This window comes from Coregonus clupeaformis, chromosome 15 (genome assembly GCF_020615455.1).
Source record: "Coregonus clupeaformis isolate EN_2021a chromosome 15, ASM2061545v1, whole genome shotgun sequence".
Classification (NCBI taxonomy): domain Eukaryota; kingdom Metazoa; phylum Chordata; class Actinopteri; order Salmoniformes; family Salmonidae; genus Coregonus; species Coregonus clupeaformis.
In genome coordinates, this window is record NC_059206.1 from 8,943,186 (window position 1) to 8,958,364 (window position 15,179).

Sequence of the window (15,179 nt, forward strand, 5' to 3'; positions counted from 1 at the left end):
GATTACAGCTGTGAGTCTTTCTGGGTAAGTCTCGAAGAGCTTTGCACACCTGGATTGTACAATATTTGCACATTATTATTAAAATAAATAGTCAAGCTCTGTCACGTTTGTTGATCATTACTAGAAAGCCATTTTCAAGTCTTGCCATAGATTTGCAAGACTTTAAGTCAACTTTAACTGGGCCACTCAGGAACATTCAATGTCGTCTTGGTAAGCAACTCCAGTGTATATTTGAGTGTACAAAACATTAGGAACAACTTCCTAATATTGTGTTGCACCCCCTTTTGCCCTCAGAACAGCCTCAATTCGTTGGGGCATGGACTCTACAAGGTGTCAAGCGTTCCACAGGGATGCTGTTGACTCCAATGCTTCCCACAGCTGTGTCAAATTGGCTGGATGTCCTTTGGGTGGTGGACGATTCTTGATACACACGGGAAACTGTTGAGCGTGAAAAACCCAGCAGCGGTGGAGTTCTTGACACAAACCGGTGCGCCTGGCACCTACTACCATACCCCGTTCAAAGGCACTTAAATATTTTGTCTTGCCCATTCACCTTCTGAATCCATGTCTCCATTTTCTCAAAGGTTTAATAATCCTTATATAACCAGTCTCCTTCAGCTACACTGATTTGAAGTGGATTTAACAAGTGATCTCAATAAGGGATCATAGCGTTCAGTCTGTCATAGAAAGAGCAGGTGTTCATAATGTTTTGTACAGTCAGTGTAGATTTGGCCTTGTTTTAGGTTATTGTCCTGCTGAAAGGTAAATGTGTCTCCTGGTGTCTGTTGGAAAGCAGACTGAACCAGGTTTTCCTCTAGGATTTTGCCTGTGCTTAGCTCTATTCCGTTTATTTTTATCTGGAAAAACTCCCTAGTCCTTGCCGATGGCAAGCATACCCATAACATGATGCAGCCACCACCATGCTTGAAAATATGAAGATTGGTACTCGGTGATGTGTTGTTGGATTTGCACCGAACATAACGCTTTGTATTCAGAACATTATTCTGAATATTATTGCACACAGAATCCATGCAACTTATTATTTGACTTGTTAAGCAAATGTTTACTCTTGATCCTAATTAGGCTTGCCATAACAAAGGGGTTGAATACTTATTGACTCAGACATTTCAGCTTTTAATTTTAAATTAATTTGTAAAAAATTCTAATAACATAATTCCACTTTTACATGTGGTATTGTGTGTAGGCCAGTGACACAAAATCTCATTTGAATCCATTTAAAATTCAGGCTGTAACACCACAAAAAGTCAGGGGGTGTGAATAGTTTCTGAAGGCACTGTAACGTAAAAACATGAACATAATTGGTTTCTGATGAGGCGATATTGATCTCTCCCGGTTTCCGCTGTGACAGTAATGATGTTGGTTTGAGAGGATCCTCAGTGATTTGCTGATGTTAATTGTATCCCAGGAGAACTACCTCATGTTCAGTTGGAATGGCTAAGACCAAGACATTTCTGAGAGCCTAGTTTAAAATGTTGTTTTATCAATAAACAGTGGATAGTTAATGTTTGTCTTGTTGATGAATAGTGGCAGGTACATGTTTATTTTTACCAATGCATAGTGGGACATTAAAATGTTTGTTTTATCCGTGAATAGTGGGTCAGTTAAAGGGTAAGTGGGTAAACAGACATTTCATATTTGACTAGGGTTTGAAGAAATCTAAAGAACAGTGGGAGTCTTGGCTGATGCCTCGGCAGTTTTAACTTGGCAAAGTATATAGACACATAGGTTTCCTTCTCTTGCACCATAAAACAATGGTGTAGTACTGTATCCCTGCATCTGGATAGGTTGAATGCACAATCATGTAGTCTGCTTCACGTTGTGTTGTGTGGTGCACCCGGCATCGGTTCCACCCGTGAGCCGTACATATAGTATACATGAGGTTTAAGTTCCCCATGTTTGCAAGCGGACAAACGTTCAATCATGTTTGAGGCTAATTCACCTTCAGACCATGAACTACTTGCCCGGGCCCCATAATCATTCACAGATTTAGAGCGAACCACCCTGTTTCTGGATCCCTGTTGTGGAGGTTCTGTTTACTGTGATTAGCATCGTGGCACGTTTGCGGTGCAGCTTGTTTAGTGATTGTCTGACTCTGCCAGATTGAGAAGGTATACAGTATTTACAGTACATAGGATCCCACAGGGCTCCTGTTCAGGGCTATAGCCAGGCCCGTTCAGGGCTCCTATTCAGGGCTATAGCAAGGTCCATTCAGGGCTCCTATTCAGGGCTATAGCCAGGTCCGTTCAGGGCTCCTGTTCAGGGCTATAGCCAGGCCCGTTCAGGGCTCCTATTCAGGGCTATAGCAAGGTCCATTCAGGGCTCCTATTCAGGGCTATAGCCAGGCCCATTCAGGGCTCCTATTTAGGGCTATAGCAAGGCCCGTTCAGGGCTCCAATTCAGGGCTATAGCCAGGCCCATTCAGGGCTCCTATTCAGGGCTATAGCCAGGCCCGTTCAGGGCTATAGCCAGGCCCGTTCAGGGCTATTGCCAGGCCCGTTCAGGGCTAGTATCTGAGAAAAGCATTGGAGCTAGATCCAGCCCATGAGGGACCCCGCAGGAAGTATGTCAAGATGGTTGTCTGTCAAATGGAAGCTTCCCAAGCTTGCAGGTGGAAGTCCCAGGATCTGGGTTAATGGTGTTCACTGTAGGATCTCTGGTTTACCCTGTGGTCTCTGTTTCCTCCAGAGCTGTAGGATCTCTGGTTTACCCTGTGGTCTCTGTTTCGTCCAGAGCTGTAGGATCTCTGGTTTACCCTGTGGTTTCTGTTTCCTCCAGAGGTGTTAGATCTCTGGTTTACCCTGTGGTCTCTGTTTCCTCCAGAGGTGTTGGAGCTTACATAGGCCAGAACCAGAAGTTTACAGCAGGGTATCTTCCTGTCAAAAACCTAAACCTGTCGCAACAGAAAGGAATTGCCAAGTCAGAATCAGACAGCCGTTCCTGTCACGGTGATAGCCAGTTGAGCTGCGTTACGAGCAAAGTTAATTTATATTTTGATAAAGGAATCAGCCTTAGAACAGAGTAAAACCGTCGGATGTAGGTGAGAAGGGCAAGTTGTTGTCCAGAACGTTTTGGATCATCATGTGTGTCTCCTTGTTTTCACATGGGTGAAATAACTCTCGGTGGTTTCCAGAGAGCCGTCATCTCCAGTACACAAACACAATACCACACTGCAAATGCCTTTGTTAAATTGATTTGGGGTTTGGGAGGCTATGCCAAGCTAAGCCCGTGTGGAGGACACACCGTGTTTGCGGCACAATTACAATCAAGGAAACCAAATGGCTTTTCATGGGTTTCCATGTCTAGTGCTAGTGTGGGTTCTGCTTCAGATTTTCTTCCCATTTTTTTGTGTGAGTAAATTCAGAAATGAGTTCTCCTTAAGCTAGTGGTTTTTGTCAATTGAATTTCCCTCCAGTGGAAAAGCCTCTAAGGAGATCCAGGGAAAAGACCTTGTAGGGGTTATGGTCTTGGATGAGCGTCCCCTGTGTTGCCTTCTGACAAGACATGCACAGACTCCAGCTGTTGTTGCTTTTTTAATCGCACAGTTAGCCATGAGTGACTACCGCTCACTAATCACAGTGTTAAGTGAGTGATTCTCACTAGTGCCTCTAATCTGATCATCCACAATGGCTATTTAGAGTTAATAAACTAGTGAACGGCAGTCTTTTTTTTTCATCCCACAAGCGAATGCAGTGTACGTCACCTGACTTGGGGAACAGTGTAGAGGTCTATTAATTCCTGGTTGGTCCTTGGGGTCTGCGTACCAACATCCATCCCCCCCACCCTTGTGACAGCTAATAATATATATATATATATATATACAGTACCAGTCAAAAGTTTGGACACACCTACTCGTTCCAGGGTTTTTCTTTATTTTTTTTACTATTTTCTACATTGTAGAATAATAGTGAAGACTTCAAAACTATGAAATTACACATATGGAATCATGTAGTAACTAAAAAAGTGTTAAACAAATCAAAATATATTTTATATTTGAGATTCTTCAAAGTAGCTACCCTTTGCCTTGATGACAGCTTTGCACGCTCTTGGCATTCTCTCAACCAGATTCATGAGGTAGTCACCTGGAATGCATTAACAGGTGTGCCTTGTTAAAAGTTAATTTGTGGAATGTCTTTCCTTCTTAATGTGTTTGAGCCAATCAGTTGTGTTGTGACAAGGTAGGGTTGGTATACAGAAGGTAGCCCTATTTGGTAAAAGACCAAGTCCATATTATGGCTAGAAGAGCTCAAATAAGCAAAGAGAAACAACAGTCCATCATTACTTTAAGACATGGTCAGTCAATACGGAACATTTCAAGAACTTTGAAAGTTTCTTCAAGTGCAGTCGCAAAAACCATCAAGCGCTATGATGAAACTGGCTCTCATGAGGACCGCCACAGGAAAGGAAGACCCAGAGTTACCTCTAATTTTTCCTCTGGAGCAGAGTTAACTGCACCTAAGATTGCATCCCAAATAAATGCTTCACAGAGTTCAAGTAACAGACACATCTCAATATCAACTGTTCAGAGGAGACTGGGTGAATCAGGCCTTCATGGTCGAATTGCTGCAAAGAAACCACTACTAAAGAACACCAATAAGAAGAAGAGACTTACTTGGGCCAAGAAACACGAGCAATGGACATAAGACCGGTGGAAATCTGTCCTTTTGGTCTGATGAGACCAAATTTGAGATTTCTGGTTCAAACCGCAGTGTCTTTGTGAGACAGAGTAGGTGAACGGATGATCTTCGCATGTGTGGTTCCCACCGTGAAGCATGGAGGTGGGGGTGCTTTGCTGGTGACACTGTCTGTGATTTATTTAGAATTCAAGGTGCACTTAACCAGCATGGCTACCACAGTATTCTGCAGCGATACGCCATCCCGTCTGGTTTGGGCTTAGTAGGACTATCATTTGTTTTTCAACAGGACAATGACTCAAAACACACCTCCACCTTTTTACTAGGATTAAATGTCAGGAATTGTGAAAAACTGAGTTTAAATGTATTTGGCTAAGGTGTATGTAAACTTCCGACTTCAACTGTACATATATATATACACTGCTCAAAAAAATAAAGGGAACACTAAAATAACACATCCTAGATCTGAATGAATGAAATAATCTTCTTAAATACTTTTTTCTTTACATAGTTGAATGTGCTGACAACACAATCACACACAAATTATCAATGGAAATCAAATTTATCAACCCATGGAGGTCTGGATTTGGAGTCACCCTCAAAATTAAAGTGGAAAACCACACTACAGGCTGATCCAACTTTGATGTAATGTCCTTAAAACAAATCAAAATGAGGCTCAGTACTGTGTGTGGCCTCCACGTGCCTGTATGACCTCCCTACAACACCTGGGCATGCTCCTGATGAGGTGGCGGATGGTCTCCTGAGGGATCTCCTCCCAGACCTGGACTAAAGCATCCGCCAACTCCTGGACAGTCTGTGGTGCAACGTGGCGTTGGTGGATGGAGCGAGACATGATGTCCCAGATGTGCTCAATTGGATTCAGGTCTGGGGAACGGGCAGGCCAGTCCATAGCATCAATGCCTTCCTCTTGCAGGAACTGCTGACACACTCCAGCCACATGAGGTCTAGCATTGTCTTGCATTAGGAGGAACCCAGGGCCAACCGCACCAGCATATGGTCTCACAAGGGGTCTGAGGATCTCATCTCGGTACCTAATGGCAGTCAGGCTACCTCTGACGAGCACATGGAGGGCTGTGCGGCCCCCAAAGAAATGCCACCCCACACCATGACTGACCCACCGCCAAACCGGTCATGCTGGAGGATGTTGCAGGCAGCAGAACGTTCTCCACGGCGTCTCCAGACTCTGTCACGTCTGTCACGTGTTCAGTGTGAACCTGCTTTCATCTGTGAAGAGCACAGGGCGCCAGTGGCGAATTTGCCAATCTTGGTGTTCTCTGGCAAATGCCAAACGTCCTGCACGGTGTTGGGCTGTAAGCACAACCCCCACCTGTGGATGTCGGGCCCTCATACCACCCTCATGGAGTCTGTTTCTGACCGTTTGAGCAGACACATGCACATTTGTGGCCTGCTGGAGGTCATTTTGCAGGGCTCTGGCAGTGCTCCTCCTGCTCCTCCTTGCACAAAGGCAGGAGGTAGCAGTCCTGCTGCTGGGTTGTTGCCCTCCTACGGCCTCCTCCACGTCACCTGATGTACTGGCCTGTCTCCTGGTAGCGCCTCCATGCTCTGGACACTACGCTGACAGACACAGCAAACCTTCTTGCCACAGCTCGCATTGATGTGCCATCCTGGATGAGCTGCACTACCTGAGCCACTTGTGTGGGTTGTAGACTCCGTCTCATGCTACCACTAGAGTGAAAGCACCGCCAGCATTCAAAAGTGACCAAAACATCAGCCAGGAAGCATAGGAACTGAGAAGTGGTCTGTGGTCACCACCTGCAGAACCATTCCTTTATTGGGGGTGTCTTGCTAATTGCCTACAATTTCCACCTGTTGTCTATTCCATTTGCACAACAGCATGTGAAATGTATTGTCAATCAGTGTTGCTTCCTAAGTGGACAGTTTGATTTCACAGAAGTGTGATTGACTTGGAGTTACATTGTGTTGTTTAAGTGTTCCCTTTATTTTTTTGAGCAGTGTATTTCCCTTTATTACTTTCCAACCCCACCACTCCTTCCCTAATTGGAGTAAACTAGTGAACAACAATGCTTAGGCCTCTACTTCCAGCTTATACATACTATATACATTTTATGGACACATTTTTCTATTTAGTTTGTTTTTACTCCTGAACTTCCTCAACCTCTCCGATCATTTTCATGATGTCCATCCTGTTTGCTTCTATATGCCATATCTCTCCAACTTTGCTCCTTCACAAAAGCGCTCAACCTATAACCTATATACTTATTATGGACACAGCATGCCCTACATTAGTTATCTTGCTGTAATTAGTTGTTGTTAGTTGTTATTAGTCCCATCCTTCGGTGTTGGGGTGCTTTGCTGTTGACACTGTTGGTGATTTATTTAGAATTCAAGGCACACTTAACCAGCATGGCTACCACAGCTTAGTGGGACTATCAATTAGTTTTTCAACAGGACCCAACACACCTCCAGGCTGTGTAAGGGCTATTTGACCAAGAAGGAGAGTGATGGAGTGCTGCATCAGATGATCTGGCCTCTGCAATCACCCGACCTCAACCCAATTTAGATGGTTTTGGATGAGTTGGACCGCAGAGTGAAGGAAAAGCAGCCAAGAAGTGCTCAGCATATGTGGGAACTCCTTCAAGACTGTTGGAAAAGCGTTCCTCATGAAGCTAGTTGAGAGAATGCAAAGCTGTCATCAAGGCAAAGGGTGGCTATTTGAAGAATCACAAATATAAATATATTTGTATTTGTTTCACACTTTTTTTGTTTCTACATGATTCCATATGTGTTATTTCATAGTTGTGATGTCTTCACTATTATTCTACAATGTAGAAAATAGTCAAAATAAATAAAAACCCTTGAATTAGTAGGTGTGTCCAAACTTTTGGCTGGTATTGTGTGTGTATATATTTTTGTTAATTTCCTGCAATTCTGCACATTTTGCCATGGGCCGTAGAGAAATTGTTGAGGTTTTAAAGCAAGTTTGCTGCAATTCTACAAGTTTTGCCATTGGGCGGAGCAAAGATATAGCAATTTGAATGTCTAATTTCAACACAACATTTTCAGTCACCACCTTGTCTGAAGGACAAGTGGATAAACTGGGTAATGTCAAGCCCTGCATGTTTTTTTTTTTTCAAAAGTCTCATGGAATGTAGGCCTACGTTGAACACAACACATTGGCTGGTACTGTAGGCTAAATGGTAGAACAGCTATTTCCATGTAAAAATGTTATGGGATGCATTTTCTCCATTGTTTTTGATTATAATCAAATAGCCACAGTAGCCGACTTGGCCACTGTTAAAACTGTAACTTAAAGCGGGTACAGCCACAGAGTTCAAAGTAAACGCGCGCTGGAAGTTGAACAGAATTTTCACAACGTTCAAGTTTGCGCTCAGCAGACATTAGAGGGAACGTTTGGATTTGCTTTGGCGGTCTTTAGGCACCCGCCCCCACGGCCTACTGCCCCGCCCCCAACGCTGCCCTCCTTGTCTCATTGAAAAGAATACCATCCGGTTTCATCCTGCTGTCATGAGTCGGTAATGTGAACGCAGCATGTGGTCCTCTGTAGCTCAGCTGGTAGAGCATGGCGCTTGTAACGCCAGGGTAGTGGGTTCGATCCCCGGGACCACCCATACGTAAAAATGTATGCACACATGACTGTAAGTCGCTTTGGATAAAAGCGTCTGCTAAATGGCTTATTATTATATTATTATTATTAGACTGATGTCTAGATTGTGTGCGTATTTTGATACTGTTCTCATATGTATACTCAGTAATGATGTACTTCTTGTTTTGCAGGTTAGCTTTTGGCTGGTGAGAGAAATTTTGACCGCCCAGACACTGAAGATCCGAGCAGAAATACTGAGCCATTTTGTCAAAATAGCCAAGGTGAGTCCACTACATCAGGCCACTGAGAAAAGGCTCTAGGGGGGATGAGAAAATTAACCACACTGTTAGACTTCAGCAACACAGTCGAACACTCAAGTCTTCCTAGTATTCTCTTCTTTGTTGACCAGTGGGAGGGGCTACTCAACAAACACACACACACACACAATAATTTACATTTACATTTACGTCATTTAGCAGACGCTCTATAATTGTCACACAAAGTACAGATTTTAAAAGAATGCACTGAATAACAACACAGAGATGTAAACATGAGAAACCTGCCTTACATTCACGCTGGTGTGAATATTCCTTCCTCTGTAGCCGTACTAGTAAGCCCGTTTTATTGAGGAAACATCCCATCATCGCCTGCTGTTCCTTTAACGAATGGCAAAATGTTTTTGTGGAATCCAGTGGCTCTCCTGGCAGAGACACTACAAACGGATCCTTGGAGCAATACCTCCAACGGCCACTAGGCTTGGAGAGTCACGGCAACACTGCTGGTTCCTATAGACCCTTGTTCAACTCTGAGCTCCCCTCAGTTAACCACCATTTCATTAATTCCAACACTGCCTGCATGTCTCACACTCAAACCCCTCAGTTAACCACCATTTCATTAATTCCAACACTGAAATGACCAACAGCGCCGGAGAAGATGGCTGCCGTTTTACAGCCCTCTAACCAATTGTACTATTATGTGTGTTTTTCCGCGTTATTTGTAATTTATTTTGTACATAATGTTTATGCCATCGTCTCTTATAACCAAAAAGAGCTTCTGGATATCAGGACAGCGATTACTCACCTCGCATTGGACGAAGACTTTTTCTTCAACGAGTCGGACGCGAAGGATATTCTACAGACACCCGGCAAGGCCCAGATCCCCGTCATTCGCCTGAGGAAGAGACGGAGATATCGTGGACGTAGGTCGGGGTGCCTTGTAAGGATCCGACGGCGAGCGAGTAAACTGCCTCTCCCATCAATACTATTAGCCAACGTTCAATCTTTTGAGAATAAAATTGACGATTTAAGATTACGGTTATCCTACCAACGGGACATTAAAAACTGTAATATCTTATGTTTCACGGAGTCGTGGCTGAACGACAACAATGATACCATTCAGCTAGCAGGCTACACGCTACATCGGCAGGACAGAACGGCTGGCTCCGGTAAGACAAAGGGTGGCGGTCTCTGTATATTTGTAAACAACAGCTGGTGTACAAAATCAAATACTAAGGAAGTCTCGAGGTTTTGCTCGCCTGAGGTAGAGTATCTTATGATAAGCTGTAGACCACACTATTTACCAAGAGAGTTTTCAGCTATATTTTTCATAGCTGTCTATTTACCACCACAAACCAATGCTGGCATTAAGATTGCACTGAATGAGTTGTACAAGGCCATTAATCAACAGGAAAACGCTCATCCAGATGCAGCGCTCCTAGTGGCCGGGGACTTTAATGCAGGGAAACTTAAATCCGTTCTACCTAATTTCTACCAGCATGTCAAATGTGCAACCAGAGGGAAAAAAACTCTAGACCACCTTTACTCCACACACAGAGACGCATACAAAGCTCTCCCTCGCCCTCCATTTGGCAAATCTGACCATAACTCTATCCTCCTGATTCCTGCTTATAAGCAAAAACTGAAGCAGGAAGCACCAGTGATTCGGTTAATAAAAAAGTGGTCAGATGACGCAGATGCCAAGCTACAGGACTGTTTTGCTAGCACAGACTGGAACATGTTCCGGGATTCTTCAGACAGCATTGAGGAGTACACCACATCAGTCACTGGCTTCATCAATAAGTGCATCGATGATGTCGTCCCCACAGTGACCGTACGTACATACCCCAACCAGAAGCCATGGATTACAGGCAACATCCGCACTGAGCTAAAGGGTAGAGCTGCCGCTTTCAAGGAACGGGACTCTAACCCGGAAGCTTATAAGAAATCCCGCTATGACCTCCGACGAACCATCAAACAGGCAAAGAGTCAATACAGGTCTAAGATTGAATCATACTACACTGGCTCTGACGCTCGTCGGATGTGGCAGGGCTTGAAAACTATTACAGACTACAAAGGGAAGCACAGCCGCGAGCTGCCCAGTGACACAAGCCTACCAGACGAGCTAAACCACTTCTATGCTCGCTTCGAGGCAAGCAACACTGAAGCATGCATGAGAGCACCAGCTGTTCCGGACGACTATGTGATCACGCTCTCCGTAGCCGATGTGAGTAAGACTTTTAAGCAAGTCAACATTCACAAGGCCGCTGGGCCAGACGGATTACCAGGGCGTGTACTCCGAGCATGTGCTGACCAACTGGCAAGTGTCTTCACTGACATTTTCAACATGTCCCTGACCGAGTCTGTAATACCAACATGTTTCAAGCAGACCACCATAGTCCCCGTGCCCAAGAACTCTAAGATAACCTGCCTAAATGACTACCGACCCGTGGCACTGACGTCTGTAGCCATGAAGTGCTTTGAAAGACTGGTCATGGCTCACATCAACAGCATAATCCCAGAAACCCTAGACCCACTCCAATTTGCATACCGCCCCAACAGATCCACAGATGATGCAATCTCTATCGCACTCCACACTGCCCTTTCCCACCTGGACAAGAGGAACACCTACGTGAGAATGCTATTCATTGACTACAGCTCAGCATTCAACACCATAGTGCCCTCTAAGCTCATCACTAAGCTAAGGATCCTGGGACTAAACACCTCCCTCTGCAACTGGATCCTGGACTTCCTGACGGGCCGCCCCAGGTGGTAAGGGTAGGTAACAACACATCTGCCACACTGATCCTCAACACGGGGGCCCCTCAGGGGTGCGTGCTCAGTCCCCTCCTGTACTCTCTGTTCACCCATGACTGCATGGCCAGGCACGACTCCAACACCATCATTAAGTTTGCCGACGACACAACAGTGGTAGGCCTGATCACCGACAACGATGAGACAGCCTATAGGGAGGAGGTCAGAGATCTGGCCGTGTGGTGCCAGGACAACAACCTCTCCCTCAACGTGACCAAGACAAAGGAGATGATTGTGGACTACAGGAAAAAAAGAGGACTGAGCACGCCCCCATTCTCATCGACGGGGCTGTAGTGGAACAGGTTGAGAGCTTCAAGTTCCTTGGTGTCCACATCACCAACGAACTATCATGGTCCAAGCACACCAAGACAGTCGTGAAGAGGGCACGACAAAGCCTATTCCCCCTCAGGAGACTAAAAGATTTGGCATGGGTCCTCAGATCCTCAAAAAAATTCTACAGCTGCACCATCGAGAGCATCCTGACTGGTTGCATCACCGCCTGGTATGGCAACTGCTTGGCCTCTGACCGCAAGGCACTACAGAGGGTAGTGCGTACGGCCCAGTACATCACTGGGGCAAAGCTCCCTGCCATCCAAGACCTCTATACCAGGCGGTGTCAGAGGAAGGCCCTCAAAATTGTCAAAGACTCCAGCCACCCTAGTCATAGACTGTTCTCTCTGCTACCGCACGGCAAGCGGTACCGGAGTGCCAAGTCTAGGTCCAAAAGACTTCTCAACAGCTTCTACCCACAAGCCATAAGACTCCTGAACAGCTAATCATGGCTACCCGGACTATTTGCACTGCCCCCCCACCCCATCCTTTTTACGCTGCTGCTACTCTGTTAAGTATTTATGCATAGTCACTTTAACTCTACCCACATGTACATATTACCTCAACTACCTCAACTAGCCGGTGCCCCCGTACATTGACTCTGCACCGTTACCCCCCTGTATATATAGCCTCCCTACTGTCACTTTATTTTACTTCTGCTCTTTGTTTTTCTCAACACTTTTTTTTTTTTTTTTGTTGTTGTTTTATTCTTACTTTTTTTGTTTAAAATAAACGCACTGTTGGTTAAGGGCTGTAAGTAAGCATTTCACTGTAATGTCTGCACTTGTTGTATTCGGCGCATGTGACCAATAAAATTTGATTTGATTTGATTTGCCTGCATGTCTCACGCTCAAACCCCTCAGTTAACCACCATTTCATTAATTCCAACACTGCCTGCATGTCTCACACTCAAACTCCTCAGTTAACCACCATTTAATTAATTCCAACACTGCCTGCATGTCTCACGCTCAAACCCCTCAGTTAACCACCATTTCATTAATTCCAACACTGCCTGCATGTCTCACACTCAAACCCCTCAGTTAACCACCATTTCATTAATTCCAACACTGCCTGCATGTCTCACGCTCAAACCCTAAAAGTTGATTTGAGTAGACCCCCCCCCCCCCACACACACACACACACACACACACACACACACACATATACACAGTTAATCTATAATACTAAACACAGATATTCAGTTTCATTAGTTCACTGTTAACTGAACATGTAACAACTAAGTTTTCCAGCGTATTGAGGGTAGTTAGTACTTTAGCTAACTACCCTCAATACGCTGTAAACGGTTGACTTAGTACTTTAGCTAACTACCCTCAATACGCTGTAAACGGTTGACATAGTACTTTAGCTAACTACCCTCAATACGCTGTAAACGGTTGACTTAGTACTTTAGCTATGTCAACAGTTTGTAGCGTATTGAGGGTAGTTAGCTAAAGTACTAAGTCAACCGTTTACAGCGTATTGAGGGTAGTTAGCTAAAGTACTATGTCAACCGTTTGCAGTTGCCACCAGACAAAGTGATAGTTTGAACATCTACAGATCATCTAAGGGAGTTAGTTAGTTAGGGAGTTAGTTAGTTAGTTAGGGAGTTAGTTAGTTAGTTAGTTAGTTAGTTAGTTAGGGAGTTAGTTAGGGAGTTAGTTAGTTATTCACATTACGTGGGACTAAATCCTGTCCCTCTTGTGTTCCGTCTATGCTGAGGGCTGATGTGGTACTGTTTATGCCACCAGACCATCCTCATGTGTTACCAGTATGGTTGGCCCAAGCACTCGGCTAAAGCCCACGCAACACACAAGACTTAAATGACACGTAGCCGTGTCCTTTCCAAGGATCAGGTTTAGAAGAGTAGGTATGAAAATAAGCGATATTGCAGATGTTTTTTTTTTTTTTTAACAGACTTCTGGAATCTATGGTGCGAAAATGTTAACTATGATATATTTTTGTTTTTCCAGCTGTATGATTATGAATTAATAGCGAAGTTATCATTGTGAGTAATCATCGACACTAAAGCCCTGTGGCAGCGCTTTGGTGTTGATCTGGCAACAATGTTGTGCACCGTCGAGTAGAAAAGTACCTGCATCAGTTGCTGCTTTGAAACGAGGTACTGTTCAACTTGGTCAGCACATCTATCAAGATTTTATATCAGCACCATAATTATGTGGAGGCCTTTTAAAAACATCTGTCTTAGCTCATTAATTGGTGCCATACATGTTATTCTCTCCATTTCTTTGCAGTCGATTCATTAGTTAAGTCCCCCCCACTTGGTCACATGTACAGTTGAAGTCGGGAAGTTTACATACACCTTAGCCAAATACATTTAATCTCAGTTTTTCACAAATCCTGACATTTAATCCTAGTAAACATTCCCTGTCTTAGGTCAGTTAGGATCACCACTTTATTTTAAGAATGTGAAATGTCAGAATAATAGTAGAGAGTGATTTATTTAAGCTTTTATTTCTTTCATCACATTCCCAGTGGGTCAGAAGTTTACATACACTCAATTAGTATTTGGTAGCATTGCCTTTAAATTGTTTAATTTGGGTCAAACGTTTTGGGTAGCCTTCCACAAGTTTCCCACAATAAGTTGGGTGAATTTTGGCCCATTCCTCCTGACAGAGCTGGTGTAACTGAGTCAGGCTTGTAGGCCTCCTTGCTCGCACACGCTTTTCAGTTCTGCCCACAAATGTTCTATAGGATTGAGGTCAGGGTTTTGTGATGGCCACTCCAATACCTTGACTTTGTTGTCCTTAAAGTAATCCTTCTACCCCCCCCCAAAAAAAGATGAATGCACCAATTTGTAAGTCGCTCTGGATAAGAGCGTCTGCTAAATGACGTAAATGTTAAGCCATTTTGCCTCAACTTTGGAAGTATGCTTGGGGTCATTGTCCATTTGGAAGACCCATTTGCGACCAAGCTTTAACTTCCTGACTGATGTCTTGAGATGTTGCTTCAATATATCCACATAATTTTCCTTCCTCATGATGCCATCTATTTTGTGAAGTGCACCAGTCCCTCCTGCAGCAAAGCACCCCCACAGCATGATACTGCCACCCCCGTGCTTCATGGTTGAGATGGTGTTCTTTGGCTTGCAAGCAGCCCCCTTTTTCCACCAAACATAACGATGGTCATTATAGCCAAACAGTTCTATTTTTGTTTCATCAGACCAGAGGACATTTCTCCAAAAAGTAAGATCTTTGTCCCCATGTGCAGTTGCAAACCATAGTCTGGCTTTTTTATGGCGGTTTTGGAGCAGTGGCTTCTTCCTTGCTGAGCGGCCTTTCAGGTTATGTCGATATAGGACTCGTTTTACTGTTGATATAGATACTTTTGTACGTGCTTCCTCCAGCATCTTCACAAGGTCCTTTGCTGTTGTTCAGGGATTGATTTGCACTTTTCGCACCAAAGTACGTTCTTCTCTAGGCAACAGAACGAGTCTCCTTCCTGAGCGGTATGACGGCTGCGTGGTACCATGGTGTTTATACT

The 15,179-nt window shown here is 44.3% G+C and overlaps 1 protein-coding gene across 2 annotated transcripts in view; it reads left to right on the plus strand.

The window, feature by feature from the left end:
• The window catches only part of LOC121581909 (ras-specific guanine nucleotide-releasing factor RalGPS1), a 295,729-nt gene that overhangs the window by 101,313 nt on the left and 179,237 nt on the right, over nt 1-15,179 (plus strand). For both annotated transcript variants that reach the window (XM_041897302.2, XM_041897304.2), the window contains exon 6: nt 8,451-8,540. In XM_041897302.2, coding sequence (XP_041753236.1) covers nt 8,451-8,540 — 90 coding nt within the window. The remainder of the gene's footprint in view (nt 1-8,450; nt 8,541-15,179) is intronic.